The sequence below is a fragment of the Ostrea edulis genome, chromosome 2, assembly GCF_947568905.1.
Source record: "Ostrea edulis chromosome 2, xbOstEdul1.1, whole genome shotgun sequence".
Taxonomy (NCBI): domain Eukaryota; kingdom Metazoa; phylum Mollusca; class Bivalvia; order Ostreida; family Ostreidae; genus Ostrea; species Ostrea edulis.
The window spans coordinates 79,619,268-79,632,892 of NC_079165.1; the positions used below are offsets into that span (position 1 = coordinate 79,619,268).

At 40.2% G+C, this 13,625-nt stretch overlaps 1 protein-coding gene across 1 annotated transcript in view; it reads right to left on the reverse strand.

Annotated features, from left to right (window-relative positions):
- The window catches only part of LOC125678628 (uncharacterized), a 103,442-nt gene that overhangs the window by 1,771 nt on the left and 88,046 nt on the right, over positions 1 to 13,625 (reverse strand). Inside the window, exons 116-135 of the mRNA XM_048917220.2 lie at positions 12,982 to 13,483; positions 12,523 to 12,852; positions 11,996 to 12,235; positions 11,583 to 11,756; positions 11,196 to 11,366; positions 10,065 to 10,788; positions 8,940 to 9,276; positions 8,232 to 8,689; positions 7,629 to 8,109; positions 7,051 to 7,299; positions 6,657 to 6,890; positions 6,174 to 6,350; positions 5,861 to 6,016; positions 5,502 to 5,687; positions 5,204 to 5,290; positions 4,576 to 4,904; positions 3,085 to 3,671; positions 2,579 to 2,970; positions 1,663 to 1,848; positions 667 to 942 (exon numbers count right to left, since the gene is read on the reverse strand). Coding sequence (XP_048773177.2) covers positions 667 to 942; positions 1,663 to 1,848; positions 2,579 to 2,970; positions 3,085 to 3,671; positions 4,576 to 4,904; positions 5,204 to 5,290; positions 5,502 to 5,687; positions 5,861 to 6,016; positions 6,174 to 6,350; positions 6,657 to 6,890; positions 7,051 to 7,299; positions 7,629 to 8,109; positions 8,232 to 8,689; positions 8,940 to 9,276; positions 10,065 to 10,788; positions 11,196 to 11,366; positions 11,583 to 11,756; positions 11,996 to 12,235; positions 12,523 to 12,852; positions 12,982 to 13,483 — 6,276 coding nt within the window. The remainder of the gene's footprint in view (positions 1 to 666; positions 943 to 1,662; positions 1,849 to 2,578; positions 2,971 to 3,084; positions 3,672 to 4,575; positions 4,905 to 5,203; positions 5,291 to 5,501; positions 5,688 to 5,860; positions 6,017 to 6,173; positions 6,351 to 6,656; positions 6,891 to 7,050; positions 7,300 to 7,628; positions 8,110 to 8,231; positions 8,690 to 8,939; positions 9,277 to 10,064; positions 10,789 to 11,195; positions 11,367 to 11,582; positions 11,757 to 11,995; positions 12,236 to 12,522; positions 12,853 to 12,981; positions 13,484 to 13,625) is intronic.

A 13,625-nucleotide genomic window follows, 5' to 3' on the forward strand; every position in this document is an offset into this window, starting at 1 on the left:
AACGGCTCTCATTAATCACAGACAGGTATACATTCAGTGTACCGTGCAGAACGGCTCTCATTAATCACAGACAGGTATACATTCAGTGTACCGTGCAGAACGGCTCTCATTAAACACAGACAGGTATGAAAATGCTGTCCACAGAAAACTGGCAGTGCCACATAGTCTTACAGATCCCCAACATTTGTTTCTTCTCAAGTTTTATCTGATCATCATGCAATCTGATTAAAACCAAATCTTTGATCCCCTCTGATATTCTGTCACTAATAACCCGATATCTAATCTGCTCCGATATTTGATTTCACTAATACAAAATATTGGTTGAATCAAAGATCTGGTTTTAATCGGATTGATTATCATGTATCGCAACAGTGGGAATGTTATTTTCCTGCTGAAATGTATTTTCTACAACACTTAACATTAGTACACGAGAGTAATCTGCCCTTTATAATACATTATATAAGAAATTTTACTGGCATTATTCACACGTGTTTTTGTGGAATCAATGTTCTTCCATTCATTAATGAAAAACAATCCTTGAGAATAAATTGATTTGGAATTGTGGGGCTAAAATAGTGCACTATTTGTCACCGATTGGATGATTCACCCATATAATAAAATAATACAAGTTTTCAATTTTTATTATTTTTTCAATAACTCTATTACCTGTGCAAGATCGGCATTGAGTTGGTCGTTCTTGGCCTCAAGGTCCATCAGTTGAGTATCACTAACATCAGGAGGTGACCTCATAGAGGGCACTGCGATCTGTTTACGCGGAGTGCGTCTTGGCGTTACTGGAGGGCTATTCCCACCTTTCAGTTCAGACATTCTGCTGCTAACAAAGTCACTGGTTGCTAAGAAGCCACCTTTAGAGGCGAGGAATTGTCGTAATCGTGCATTGCTGGCTAGAGATTCACATCCATACAGTCTGTGTGACATACTCTGTTATAAAGTACAAAATAATGTCATCATTAAAAAGTACAAAATAATGTCATCATTAAACAGTACAAAATAATGTCATCATTCTTTGTGAGATAATCTGTTATAAAGTACAAAATAATATCATCATTTTGTGTGAGATAATCTGTTATAAAGTACAAAATAATATCATCATTCTGTGTGACATACTCTGTTAAAAAGTACAAAATAATGTCATCATTCTGTGTGAGATAATCTGTTAAAAAGTACAAAATAATGTCATCATTCTGTGTGAGATAATCTGTTAAAAAGTACAAAATAATATCATCATTCTGTGTGAGATAATCTGTTAAAAAGTACAAAATAATATCATCATTCTGTGTGAGATAATCTGTTATAAAGTACAAAATAATATCATCATTCTGTGTGACATAGTTTTTCATCAATTCAACACCCTAACATTAAAAAATTAAGAACAGCTGATCACAACTAAAACTGCCAAAACAAGCATTCCCTACAAAAATGTATGTATATTATTTTAAAGTAGGAAACTGACCTAAAAATTTGAAAGGATCTATTTTGTATATCCATCCCTCATCTCGTTATTAAGTAAGATGGTACTTTTTATATCATGTCCACGACATTCTTCTGCATACCCATATGCAAGCATTGGCAAGATACCAAGTCCCATGTGACTTTGTTGTGAGGGGATAACTTGGAGACGGTGTTTAATTTTTAGCTCACCTGTTCTGAGAAGTCTATCCTGGTTGGTCCATCCACTCTCATGTCCACGAGATCTCCCACCACAGCCATCTTATCCTCCTGTTTCTTGACCGTTCCCAGAGCCTGTTCCAGGGCGAGCCGTGTCTGTGGAGATGGGTTGTTGTGTGCACGCGAGAAGAACATATCCTGGCACACAACTCGCAGAGCCTGGTAAAAATGGAAATCGGAAATTAGTGACAATAAATGTAAATAGTACAATGCAGATCATACTAAAAACAGTTCTAACTTAGAACATGAGGCTCGTGGGTCTGAACAGTCACCTGAGTATCATACAGCAAAAGACCTAAATGAGACGTGTTGAATGTTGACGGTGCAGTAAAAGGATCTGTCATTCAAACTATTTATGATCTGAAGTGATCTTCATTTCCGTTAATGGCAATTTTATAGCATGATCTGAAGTGATGCTCATTTCAATTAATGGCAATATTATAGGAAAAACAATATTTTAAACTTTTTAAAAAATCTATAGCATTGGTCCTGGCCAAAAGATCTAAGTTGAAGGTCACAAAAGTCAGGTCTTCAGCATCCTTCATGCCAAGTATGAGGTTCTATTGTTTCGACATTACATAGTTATGACCTCAGTTCAGAGTCATGACACATTCGTCATGGGTAGTCATGCATTGTCACTACAAGATAGAGCCCCATCAAAGCCCTTCACGTATTAAAACCAAACATTTAAGAAATCATATAATGGTTGGATAAAAATTTGCAAGAACAAAAGATAATTTTAAAAATCTTATTTTTAAAAATGTATTTGGCTCTGCAGCTATAAAATTAAGACATAAAGCTCATTTCTGATCTCAGCCTCATATTTTACGATATCTTACTGTAGTAAAGGTGAACCTGATTGGTATTCTAAAAACATCAAAGTGATTACCTTGTAGAACTCCCTAAGGAAGACTGTATCGCTATCATCACTTAGATCCCCTGTTTTGATGTGAGCCAGCGAGTGTAAAATCACAACAACAAATTCACCAATCGAGTCCATTCTCTCCTTCCTCACAAATAGAATCTTCCGAGAATGCTCATAGAACACTGAATTTCTGAATGCATTACGCTCGTAATTATTGGGAGGTAAGTTTGTGGCAAGAAGCAGACTGACTTCTGGTGTTCCTATTGTCTGGTGTAAGAGTCTGGTAACAAACACACCGAAACGATAAATGACGAATTGAGCCGGAGAGATCTGGTTGATGTCTGCTGGTTTGATGTCACCCTTACACACCCACTGTGCATCTTTCACATCCATGTATGGTCTACTGTAATCTCCACCTAGTAAAATAATTTTTTAACTTGAGAAAAATATTGTCATTATAATGAATTTGAATCTTAGTGTTATAATTTCATTTTGTGATTCATAATAAAATCACATGTCCTTTTTCTTACCTAGCACCTTGTCCCCGCCAGTCAGACCTCCATCTGTTTTGTCCAACATGTCTGCCAAGTCATTGATCTGTTTGAACAGAGGTGATGCCATCAGCATGTTCACCCAGTCCTGTTCAGAGTTTCCTGTTGGGGTGAAATGACCCAGACCGGACTTGTCCCCTGGACCAGACATGATACCACCAGCCACTGATGACGGTGCTCCTGCCTGCAGTAACTCATCATCATCCATATTCGCTAGTCTGGCCATCTCTTCGCTGTCTTTCTCTAAGATGATTTCTTTGTCCACCTTAGCTTTACCTGTGTCCATTCTGCGTTTCTTGCGGGCATCTAGTTTGGCCTGCAGGGCCTGCCTGCTTCGGTTCTGCTCCTGATTCATTGAGTCACGGATTCTCTCCATGTTTTCACGGTGCTCCCTGAGGAGTTTCTCCTTTTCCTCCTGACTGGAGCTGGATTTCTGGATCTCTTCCCTCTCACGACGCTCTCGTTCCTCCATCTGCTGTTTTCGGAGTTTCTCACGCTCGGCCTCACGATCTTTTTGCTTTTGCTCTTCAAGTCTTGCCTCCGCTTCCAATTCTTCCTCAAGTTGTCTGTCAAAATTAATGTAATGTACCAATCAAGTCAGTATGGATATTTTCTTCATTCTAACCATTTACCAGATAAATCTGTTTTCATGTGTAATGTTGAGCTCAATGATTGATTGATTGATTGTATCTTGCTTAACGTCTCACTCGAGAATTTTTCACTCATATGGAGAGGTCACCAAGACCGGTGAAGGGCTTCAAATTTAGGCCTATGCTCGGCGCTTACGGCCATTGAGCAGCGAGGGTTCTTTAGCGTGCCACACCTACTGTGACACGAGTCATCCGTTTATAAGGTCATCTCCGAGGACCTGCGACATTCACACCTGATACCGAGCGTTTGGCGATGTAACTGTCACTACCTGTTTTAACGACTTAGGTCTGTCGCGGCCGGGATCAATGAAATGAGTAACAATGCATTGTATTTGATAACAAACACATGCAGCATTTACTTATATTCTATCTGATCAACAACATATATACTGGTAACTTTTTATAATGCAGTGTTCTATATTGCTAAACAATCCATTTTCCAAAACAGTGACATTCTTTTTTAGTCATGAACCTTTAGAATTGTCCGTCTTTCTTGAACTTGGATGTCCCTATCAGTTTATTTATCACGTACTTCGACCTCTTTATCCGTTTATCTATCGCTTAGTTTGACCTCTTTATTAGTTTATTATTGCTTACTTTGACCTCTTTATTAGTTTATTATTGCTTACTTTGACCTCTTTATCAGTTTATCTATGCTTACTTTGACCTCTTTATCAGTTTATCTATGCTTACTTTGGCCTCTTTATCAGTTTATCTATGCTTACTTTGACCTCTTTATCAGTTCATTTATCGCTTACTTTGACCTCTTTATCAGTTCATTTATCGCTTACTTTGACCTCTTTATCAGTTATTCACTTACTTGTATTTCTCTAACATCTTCCTCTTCCTCTCCTCCTCAGCCAGCCTTTGTTCCTCTTTCCTCCTCTCCAGCTCCTCCTGTAACTTCTTGTACATATCTTCCTTGTACTTCCTTGCTTCCTCCGCAGCCATTTTCGCCTGCTCTGCGTATTGCTTCTGAAGTACATCTGAAGGAGAGAATGTCTTCATGGCATCGGCCAGTTCCTGGAGCTGTTTCTCTTTGAGGTTTAGACGGTCGTGAGTCTGTTTGATTTCCTGTTGAGGACTAACATCCTGTTCAGCTCTCTCTAACATCTGGGCTGTGTGATTGTCAAACTCACTGAGCTCATGCTGTAATCAAATTTACATGCATTAACTTGCAGGTCTATCAAACATCTGATATGAAATTACTGTATCCAGGAAAATATCCGCCCCCGTTTTATTTTTGCCCCTTTCGCCCTTGTTGTCAGTGGGAAACAATTAAAGACTGAAAAAAACTGTTTTCATTCTTATCTCTCTTTTAACACAAACTGTGTCTGGGCACATTTAAAATGACAAACCTGTTTGAATGTGTAGAAAGGCAAAAATAACACAAGACAAAAATAACCGTGCATACATAATTCTCTTATACCATGAAATTCAGCTCATACCTGTTGTTTTTGTTTGAGTTGCTCCTTACGACGGGCCAGTTCTGCTGGGTCCATGTTGCCAGAATCTGCTATTAGATCTCGCATTTCCTGGAAGATGTATGGAGTAAACAATATACACCTATTGGAGATTTCTTCCATACACCAGTGTTTTTCAGTATACACACAATTGCACTAGTTCTTCCATATATTCAAAAATATGAAATTCATAAAATTGTCATTTTGTCACCAAGTAATTCTAAAATTGAATTGCTGATTTCATAAATATGACAAATTGTTGCCTCATCTTTTTCAAACCAACCTGCTCAAATGCAGCCAGGAGTTTTTCTCTCTCTTTCTGTCTGCTCTCCTCGATCTCAGTTCGAGCTCTCCTACGAGCAGCCTCGAGCTCTCGAGCGAGCTGGTCCTCCAGATGGATGGCTTCCTTCAGATGGCGCTGTCTCAGAACGGTGTAGATCATGTTTTCTGCCTTATCCTTGTCTTTGTTCTGGAAAATTGCCAACAGAACTGTCCACCATCAGATAATCAAAATTTCAATACAAGTCTGATATCTAAAAATTCTTACCAAAAAATATCTATGGAGGAATATGGAAGGAACTAAATTTACACTTTACAAATTAATTTTTTTTTTCTGTTTTACTCCCTATAGTAATGTCTTACCTTGACATTGCTCTTGAGAGCAGTGTTTTCCACATTCTTTGCAATCTTTTCGTTGAGCTTGTCCCGCTCCTGTTGTTGACTAGACAGTTTCTGAGCCACTTCCATCCTGTGTTTGTCTTCCAGCTGCTCCTCTCTTCTCTTCTTCTTCTCTTCAATCTGTAATAATCAGATGATGTTGATATCAAAGTATTCTTGGCAAGATTAAGTAGAATTGCCTTTATACATGCAAGTAACTCTAAAACTGAGCTAAAATACTCCAAAAACTACATTGTAACCTCCCTCATCTGAAAAATACTAGTAGTGTGACCCTGACCTTCTTTCGAAGAGCCTCTTTCTGGCGCTCCTTCTCTGAATTGAGGTTTTGCTCTAGAGCCTCCATTTCAGCTTTGTGGGCAGCCAGCAGCTTCTGGTACTCGGCATCGGCCGGTGTCAAGTTCTGGTGGTGCAGCAACATGTCTCTCTCAAATTTAGATTGGTGGGCTTGAAGGGCCTGTTCACATGAAATTACTCTACACTTTCATTTTGAATAGATACAAATCATGTTTTGGACTCAGGAAATTATTGCTGTAGCGTATATATATTTATAAGATTATTCTAATGATGAGATATTTTCTCTTTGATATCAAACTCATTTCTTGTCCACTAGCTTTAGGTAAGATATATAAGTGTATTTACTGCTCTTCGTTGCTTATATTCTAAATATAGCTAGAGGTGCCGGGTATCTGCATACCATATATGGTTGTTGTTTACTGTAAAATTACAATGTTGTAAAATCTAGTGTAACACGAACACTGACCATTTGTTTCTGTAGCTGGTTGTTGTGGAGGATCTCCTGGCCATCCTTGCTCCTCTCTTCCTCAGCCTCCTGATTCAGTCTCCTCAGTTCCTCACTCTGTTTCTCCTCGAGTCGCTCCAGTTGTGTCGTCTGCTCATCCACAAGTTTCTGTTGCTCTGACAACAGCTTGTCACCATTTACCTTCTCGTTGATCTGCATGATTAAGTCTGCTGCCTCGGCATCACTCTGTGCTGCCTGCAACAAAACAATATTTTTATTAGCGAACATTTATATTCACAGGAACATATTTGTAAGTTCAGGCACATTGTTTGAGGGCAACTTAGTTAAGGCAGCATTGTTTGAGGGTAGTTTTAACTGTAAGTTATAAGGCAGCATTGTTAGTGGGCAGCATTACATGTTTCTTTGTGATCCTGTCCAGTTCTTTGTTGACAGCTCTCTCTTTATCCAGCTCTTCTTTCATACGTTTCTTGGCAGCCAGTTTGGCCTTGACCTTGTCTACTTGTTCGTTCCTGTTGTCGTCCATTCGACTGTTTAGTTTTCTGATCTGGTCCTGGTACTGCTGTAGAATTCGGTCTCTCTCAGACTCCGTCTGGTTCTGAAGCATTTCTCTCAGGGCCTGCTCTCCAGCTTTCCTCTGCTGATCCTGTAATTAATCATCATAATTGTTATACTAATACAAGTCAATTTTTTTTTTACAAAGAATTCACACTGTCATTAAAAATAGAAAATAAGATAATGACAAGAGTTGTCAGAAGACAACAGAGCTTGTTGGACACTTTTATATTTGTGAAGAACAGTAGAGCACCAATCAGATAAACATGAGTACCCAGTAGTTTATTAATGAGGTCAAGTTAATCAGAATGGAAAATAAACAAGGATTTTATGGAGTTGGTATGAAAATCATTCATGAAGTCTGAACCACATAGAAGCTAGTAAAGCTGAGCTGCTGAAACCACACCCTGTATTACTCACCCGCTCCATGATTTTGATGGTGCTGAGGATGGCCTCTTCTTCCATGTCTCTGTCTGCTGCCTCCTGGGTTTCCCTCACCCTCAGGAGATTCTTCCTCTCTTCTTCATCCAGACTTTGTTGTTCTTCCTCTGTAAGTTCTGCCTTGCTCTTTCTATCCTTCCTCTTCCTCAGTTTTTCCTTCATGGCCTCAATCTCCTGTTGGAGTTCTTTGCGACGTTTCTTTGCTTCATTGATGAGAGCCTCTTTCTGGCTCTTGCTGATGTCCAGACCTCGGATCTGCTGCTCAAACTCCTCATCAATTTCTGGACTCTTGACATGGTCCTGAACCTCGCCACTGTTCTTTCTGATGTCTGCCAGCATGTGCTCTTGTTGTTGTTGGAGTTTCAATAACTGGTTCATCAACTCTTCGTAAGATGGCATTTCTATGCTGGGAACAGACTCCTCTGAGACGCCACTGTCTTTAGCCTCAGTCAAATGTTTCCTGAAAAATAATCCGCAGTTTTAGCTCTCTTTTGCTAACAGTATTGCATCAAATAAATTTGAGCAATCACGATTATCTAACACTTCAGTCTTGATGATTTCCCATCAGACAAATTCTCTTACCTGGCTAAGTCCTTCTTTCTATGACGTCTGGCATCTAGCAGCCTCTTTCTGAGTTTATCCAGCTGCTTCCTCTTCCTCTTTTCAAAGGCTTCATTCAGTTTCTGCATGTTGCTGGCATACTCCATCATGATCACTTCCTTCTCCTGTTCTTGTTTGGTACGAGCCATTTTCTTCTCCAGCTCGTGCTGTGCATCAGCCATGGCCTTCTTCTTCTCCAGCTCACAGTCATCCAGTGTCTTATTCACATCATCAATCTCATCCTTCTTCAAATCGTTTTCCAACTTGGCTGCCTCATATGCTTGCTTCTCAAACAGAGCTCGGGAAAGTTCTTGTGACCCTGCACCACCTTGACCTTTGTCTCCTTTGCCCTTTGCACCATCAAAGATGGATGTCTCATCCTTTGAGCCGCCAGTTTGTGATGTTGTTTTGACACCAGATTTATTGAGTTTACTTCTTTCCTGTTTAAAAGTAAATAATCTATGACTGTATGGTTGTGAGACAACAGATACTGCATTATTATTAAAAAAAACATGTAACGTCTTGCATCATAAATGAAAAAGATTACATAAAATATGGATTAGTTCTTGGAAAAATCCTCTAAATATTCCCCTTGTCAATATTACCCGATATACAGTATATTGCTAATCATTTTGAGGGTACCGTGAACAGGAAGAACAGTTTTTGATCTGTCCTGTTGCCATGTTGTACCTTCTGATCCCTGCGTCTTCTGAGGCTGTCAGTGCTTCCTCTACGTCTGATGTCCCCGGAACCACCACTGCCTCCAATGTTAATATTAGTTACGTGCTGACCGGCACCACCTGTGGTGCCTTGATTGATCAAGTTCAGCAGATCTGAAGACAGCGTAAATGGACCTCCAGATTCTAACATTGCGATCAGCTGCTTCAGCAGAGGAATGAGTTCCGATTCTTTCTCGCCCGAGGAGTCGACATCCCCGTACACGCCAGACAGCTGACAGTCATAGTCTCCAGCTAGCAGGCTCGCTCGAGTCAGGACAGTTTTAGCTTCCGTGGCACACAGCTCAGATCTGAGGGAGGAGTTACAAGCACCAAATATTAAATACATGTGTATATGTGATCTTAATCAACTAAAGACACTACAAGAGGACTGTCATCTAAAGAATTTCCAATTTATTACTGAAGGGTTAGAAATACACATTGTATTACTATTGGGTCCTTAATATGGCCTCATCACATTGCAAGAATGTAAAATTACAGGTGTTATAGTCTGAATGACTTTGATTACAAACTTTTGATTTCATTTCATTTTTCTCTCTCCTGAACTAACAAAACTAATAATTAAATTTCTGAATGACAAGGAATTTCACAGTTTCCTGTACGACAAAGAATTTCACAGTATTCCTGTATGATAAGGAATTTCACAGTATTTCTCTGTGACAGAGAATTTCACAGTATTTCTGTGTGACAAGGAATTTCACAGTATTTCTCTGTGACAAAGAATTTCATAGTATTTCTGTGTGACAAGGAATTTCACAGTATTTCTCTGTGACAAGGAATTTCATAGTATTTCTGTATGACAAGGAATTTCACAGTATTTCTGTGCGACAAGGAATTTCAAAGTATTTCTGTGTGACAAGGAATTTCACAGTATTTCTGTATGACAAGGAATTTCACAGTATTTCTGTGTGACAAGGAATTTCACAGTATTTCTGTGTGATTAGGAATTTCACAGTATTTCTGTGTGACTAGGAATTTCACAGTATTTCTGTATGACAAGGAATTTCACAGTATTTCTGTGTGACAAGGAATTTCACAGTATTTCTGTATGACAAGGAATTTCAGTATTTCTAGTTACCTTTCTCTGGCATACTCCAGAGAGGAGTGAGCTTCGTCGAGATTCTCCATCTTGGACACCAGCGTGTCTCGTAACTCTGCCTGAAGCCTCATCTTGGCTTGTTTGTACCTCTGTAGTGTCGTGTTCTCTGCATCAGGATTCATAGCTCCCTCCAGATCACCAATCCTGTCCTTGTACTGCTTTTCCTCCTGTTGGAGTTTATCGAAGAATCGTCTCAGCGAGTCAGCCAACTTGACGTGCGAGGCCACGTGCGCCTCCTCTCCCTCGTGTTCTTTGGCGTCGCTCTGGGTCAGAACTGCGATGACCTCTGGTGGTATTACTGTGGCATAATCCTGCTCTGCTCCACCTCTCCTCTGAACCTCCCGTTTCTCAGCCTCCGAAAGTTGGTGAACATCTGCATCAATCTCCTCCAAGAATCTCTGCACATCTCTTGAAGTCACAGAGTCCATGTCGAAAAGAAGCTGCTGAATAAACTGGTGCTCTTTGAGGGTTAGTTCCCTCTCCTTCTGTTTCTGTCTTCTCCAGAACCCTCGCCTGGAGACTAGCTCCTCCTCCAGCATTGCGAGGGCCCCTGGTGGTGGCTTCTTCTTCCTGGGACCGCCCGAGGACATGGTCACTGGTACAGCCAGTCCAGTCTCTGGGTTACTACGGATACCAATCACTGGGCTGATTTCTCCTGTCACAGGATCCAGTGCCTTCTTTCCAATACTGATTGGCACCAATCCTGATGTACACACCACGAATAATATTTACTCATTTACCCATTAAGTACGAATAAAAACAAGTGAACAAGTCTACAGAATAACATTTACCCATTAAGTATGAATAAAAACAAGTGAACAAGTCTCCAGAATTTAAGTGAAGTATACATACAGTTGAACTTCAGTATCTTGAACATCGATATCTCAAATGCCATGGATATGTCGAAGTATTTCTTCACTTTTTGTTTTGTATTTTAACCTCGTATCTAAAACCCTAGCATATCTCGGAGTTTTCCTTAAGTCCCATCTAGTTCAAGACAAGTTTTAACTGTATATATACTTATACAATTTTTTTCTTTTATATCTATTTGGAGCTTCCTTGATACTTTTTATGAATTACAAGTTCACATGTCCCTGCAGTGTGCCTCACCTGCCCCCTCTGGATCCTCCATAGTACCTCCCAGTGGTCTAATGTTACCAGTCTTCTTTTCTTTATCTGCCCCGAGGATTGGTACCTGCTGTTCAGTGCCAGATGGATCCAGCATTGACGTACCCACCAAGATCGGCAGTAACTGACCAGTCTTAAAGAACTCATACATTCCTGTGGAGGCAAAAATGTAAGCTTAATCTACAACGATGTTAAAATAAAACATGTACAGACCCCTCTTCGAAAAGCTCAAATCTCGACCTCTCAATTTAAATTAATGTTTGCAGTTTTATACAAGTACCCAGTATTTGTTTTTGATTAAATAAGTAAATCTATGCAATGTCATATTTCCTTGGATTGCCATGAGATTATGAAGACATTATTAAGTACCTGGACACCCTCCTGTGGCAGCCAGAATAGATGATCGGTCCAGGCGGCGCTCCACGTCATGCTGTGTTCGAAGTAAGAATGCCTTCATCCTGGAGCGAGCTTTCTCTAGTTCTTTTGTGGCTGCTTCCAGGTTACTGAGCTCATGTCTCACATTCACGTTAGTTCCTGTCGAGTCTATAAATAAAAACAAATTATATAGATAACTCATTCACGTTAGTTCCTGTCGAGTCTCACATTCACGTTAGTTCCTGTTGAGTCTATGAATAAAAACCAAATTATATAGGTAACTCGACTGATGTAAAATGCACATTCACATTAGTCACTGTTGACCCTGTTTTAAATAATATATAAAATATTTTCTCCCGACGTTTTAGTGTCAAAAATTAATTTCTTATGATAAGTTATAATCTTACCAGCTAGAGCATCCTTGAGTTCCCTCAATGTGTCAATGACCCTGGCCTCGCATGCGAGTACACTCGAGTCCAGGAGAGCTTGGAAACCTCCACCAGAGGGCAGAACGTTGGCATCTAATAAGTACCCACTCTGAACTCTCACGAGTTTACCACTTAGAGGCTCCACGAAAGTGTCACCGGGAATGATGGGAAGGTTGTGTCGACTGCCAGGTTTTGTTCCTCCCACTGGTACAACATCACCTGAATAGCAGAACAAGCAGTGGGATTTTAAACACATGATTAAAGGCATTACTCCATAATAATTCCTTATCTAACAATATTTGGCTTCTTTTCATCGCCTCTTTTTGTGTCCTTCTTGAAATGATATAAATACAGTAAAAAGAATATTACTTTTATCAAATAAAATGCATAGTGAATAACATTTCTATTAACACATGCACATGTTAGTAAAATTTTCGTACAGCTACTACAATAGAAATGTGCTTCAAATTTCATGAACTCCATTTTTCTCTACTTGGTGAAATTACCTGTCTCTGGGTCAAGGGTCACAGCAAGGATGGGTACAGGTTGTTCACTGTTGGGGTCCACCATTAAGGATCCCACTTCTATAGGGGTTGGCATTCCTGTTACTGGGTCGATGTGGGTCCCGCCGATTGGGAGGAGGGCTCCAGTCTGAGGGTGCATGGTTACGCCCATTATAGGTACATGGAGTCCTGTCTCAGGGTCATTCATGGGAGAGCCATACCTTAAATCACTCTTGTGCTCCAATGGGCGGAGCTTGGTTTTGATTGGCTGGTTGTTTTGGACAGGATATGGTACAAATGGAATGAAAGGCTCATCTGCTCTTGCAGCCTCTCCTGTAAATTGTAAAGGAATAATGTAAAAAAAAAAAAATGATTTCCAAAGGATAGAAAAACATTTATCCTGAGTAATTATATCTCATTTGATAGCACAGGAACTTTCAGTGTTAATACATTGCAGCTAACCTGTAGCTGAATCTGACACAAAGACCAGTCTAGATGTCACTGGGTCGAAAGCCACGTTGCCTTGAATCGGCAACACATGTCCAGTTTGTGGGTGCACGAAATAGTCAGAGGGAACCTCCGAAAGAGCACCACTAGCCATGATCATCTTTGTTCCTGCTTTGGGTCGAAGTAAACCAGAGTTGGCATCTTGACTGATGAGGTCAGAAGCCCTGACACTCATGTCTGGACCAATCAAATCTTCCCGCTTCAATGGCACATTCTTTCCTGATTTGACCAGCTGACCTCCAGTGCCCAGTCCAAGGATGCCATAAGCACCAATCCTCTGGCACTCCTCCGTGATTTCGCTGGACATCTTCTGCAGTAGCAGGGAGACCCTCGAGCCAACAGAACGATGAGCAGCCATGTCGAATTCTCCGTTCCTGGTCAGTTTACCTTGCTGCAGGTTTTCTACGTGCTCAGTCAAGTTTCTGGCAGCTTCTCTTAGACAGGATTGATAGGCAACCTAGTAAAATAAATCAGTCATGAACGTAAAAAAAATGTCTACTAAAAACTGTACCAATCGCGGCAAATTTCAATTGTCATCTTCCACCTTGAGATTGTCTTGACCTTTGTCATGTTGATTTAACCTTGACATTTCAGTTCAT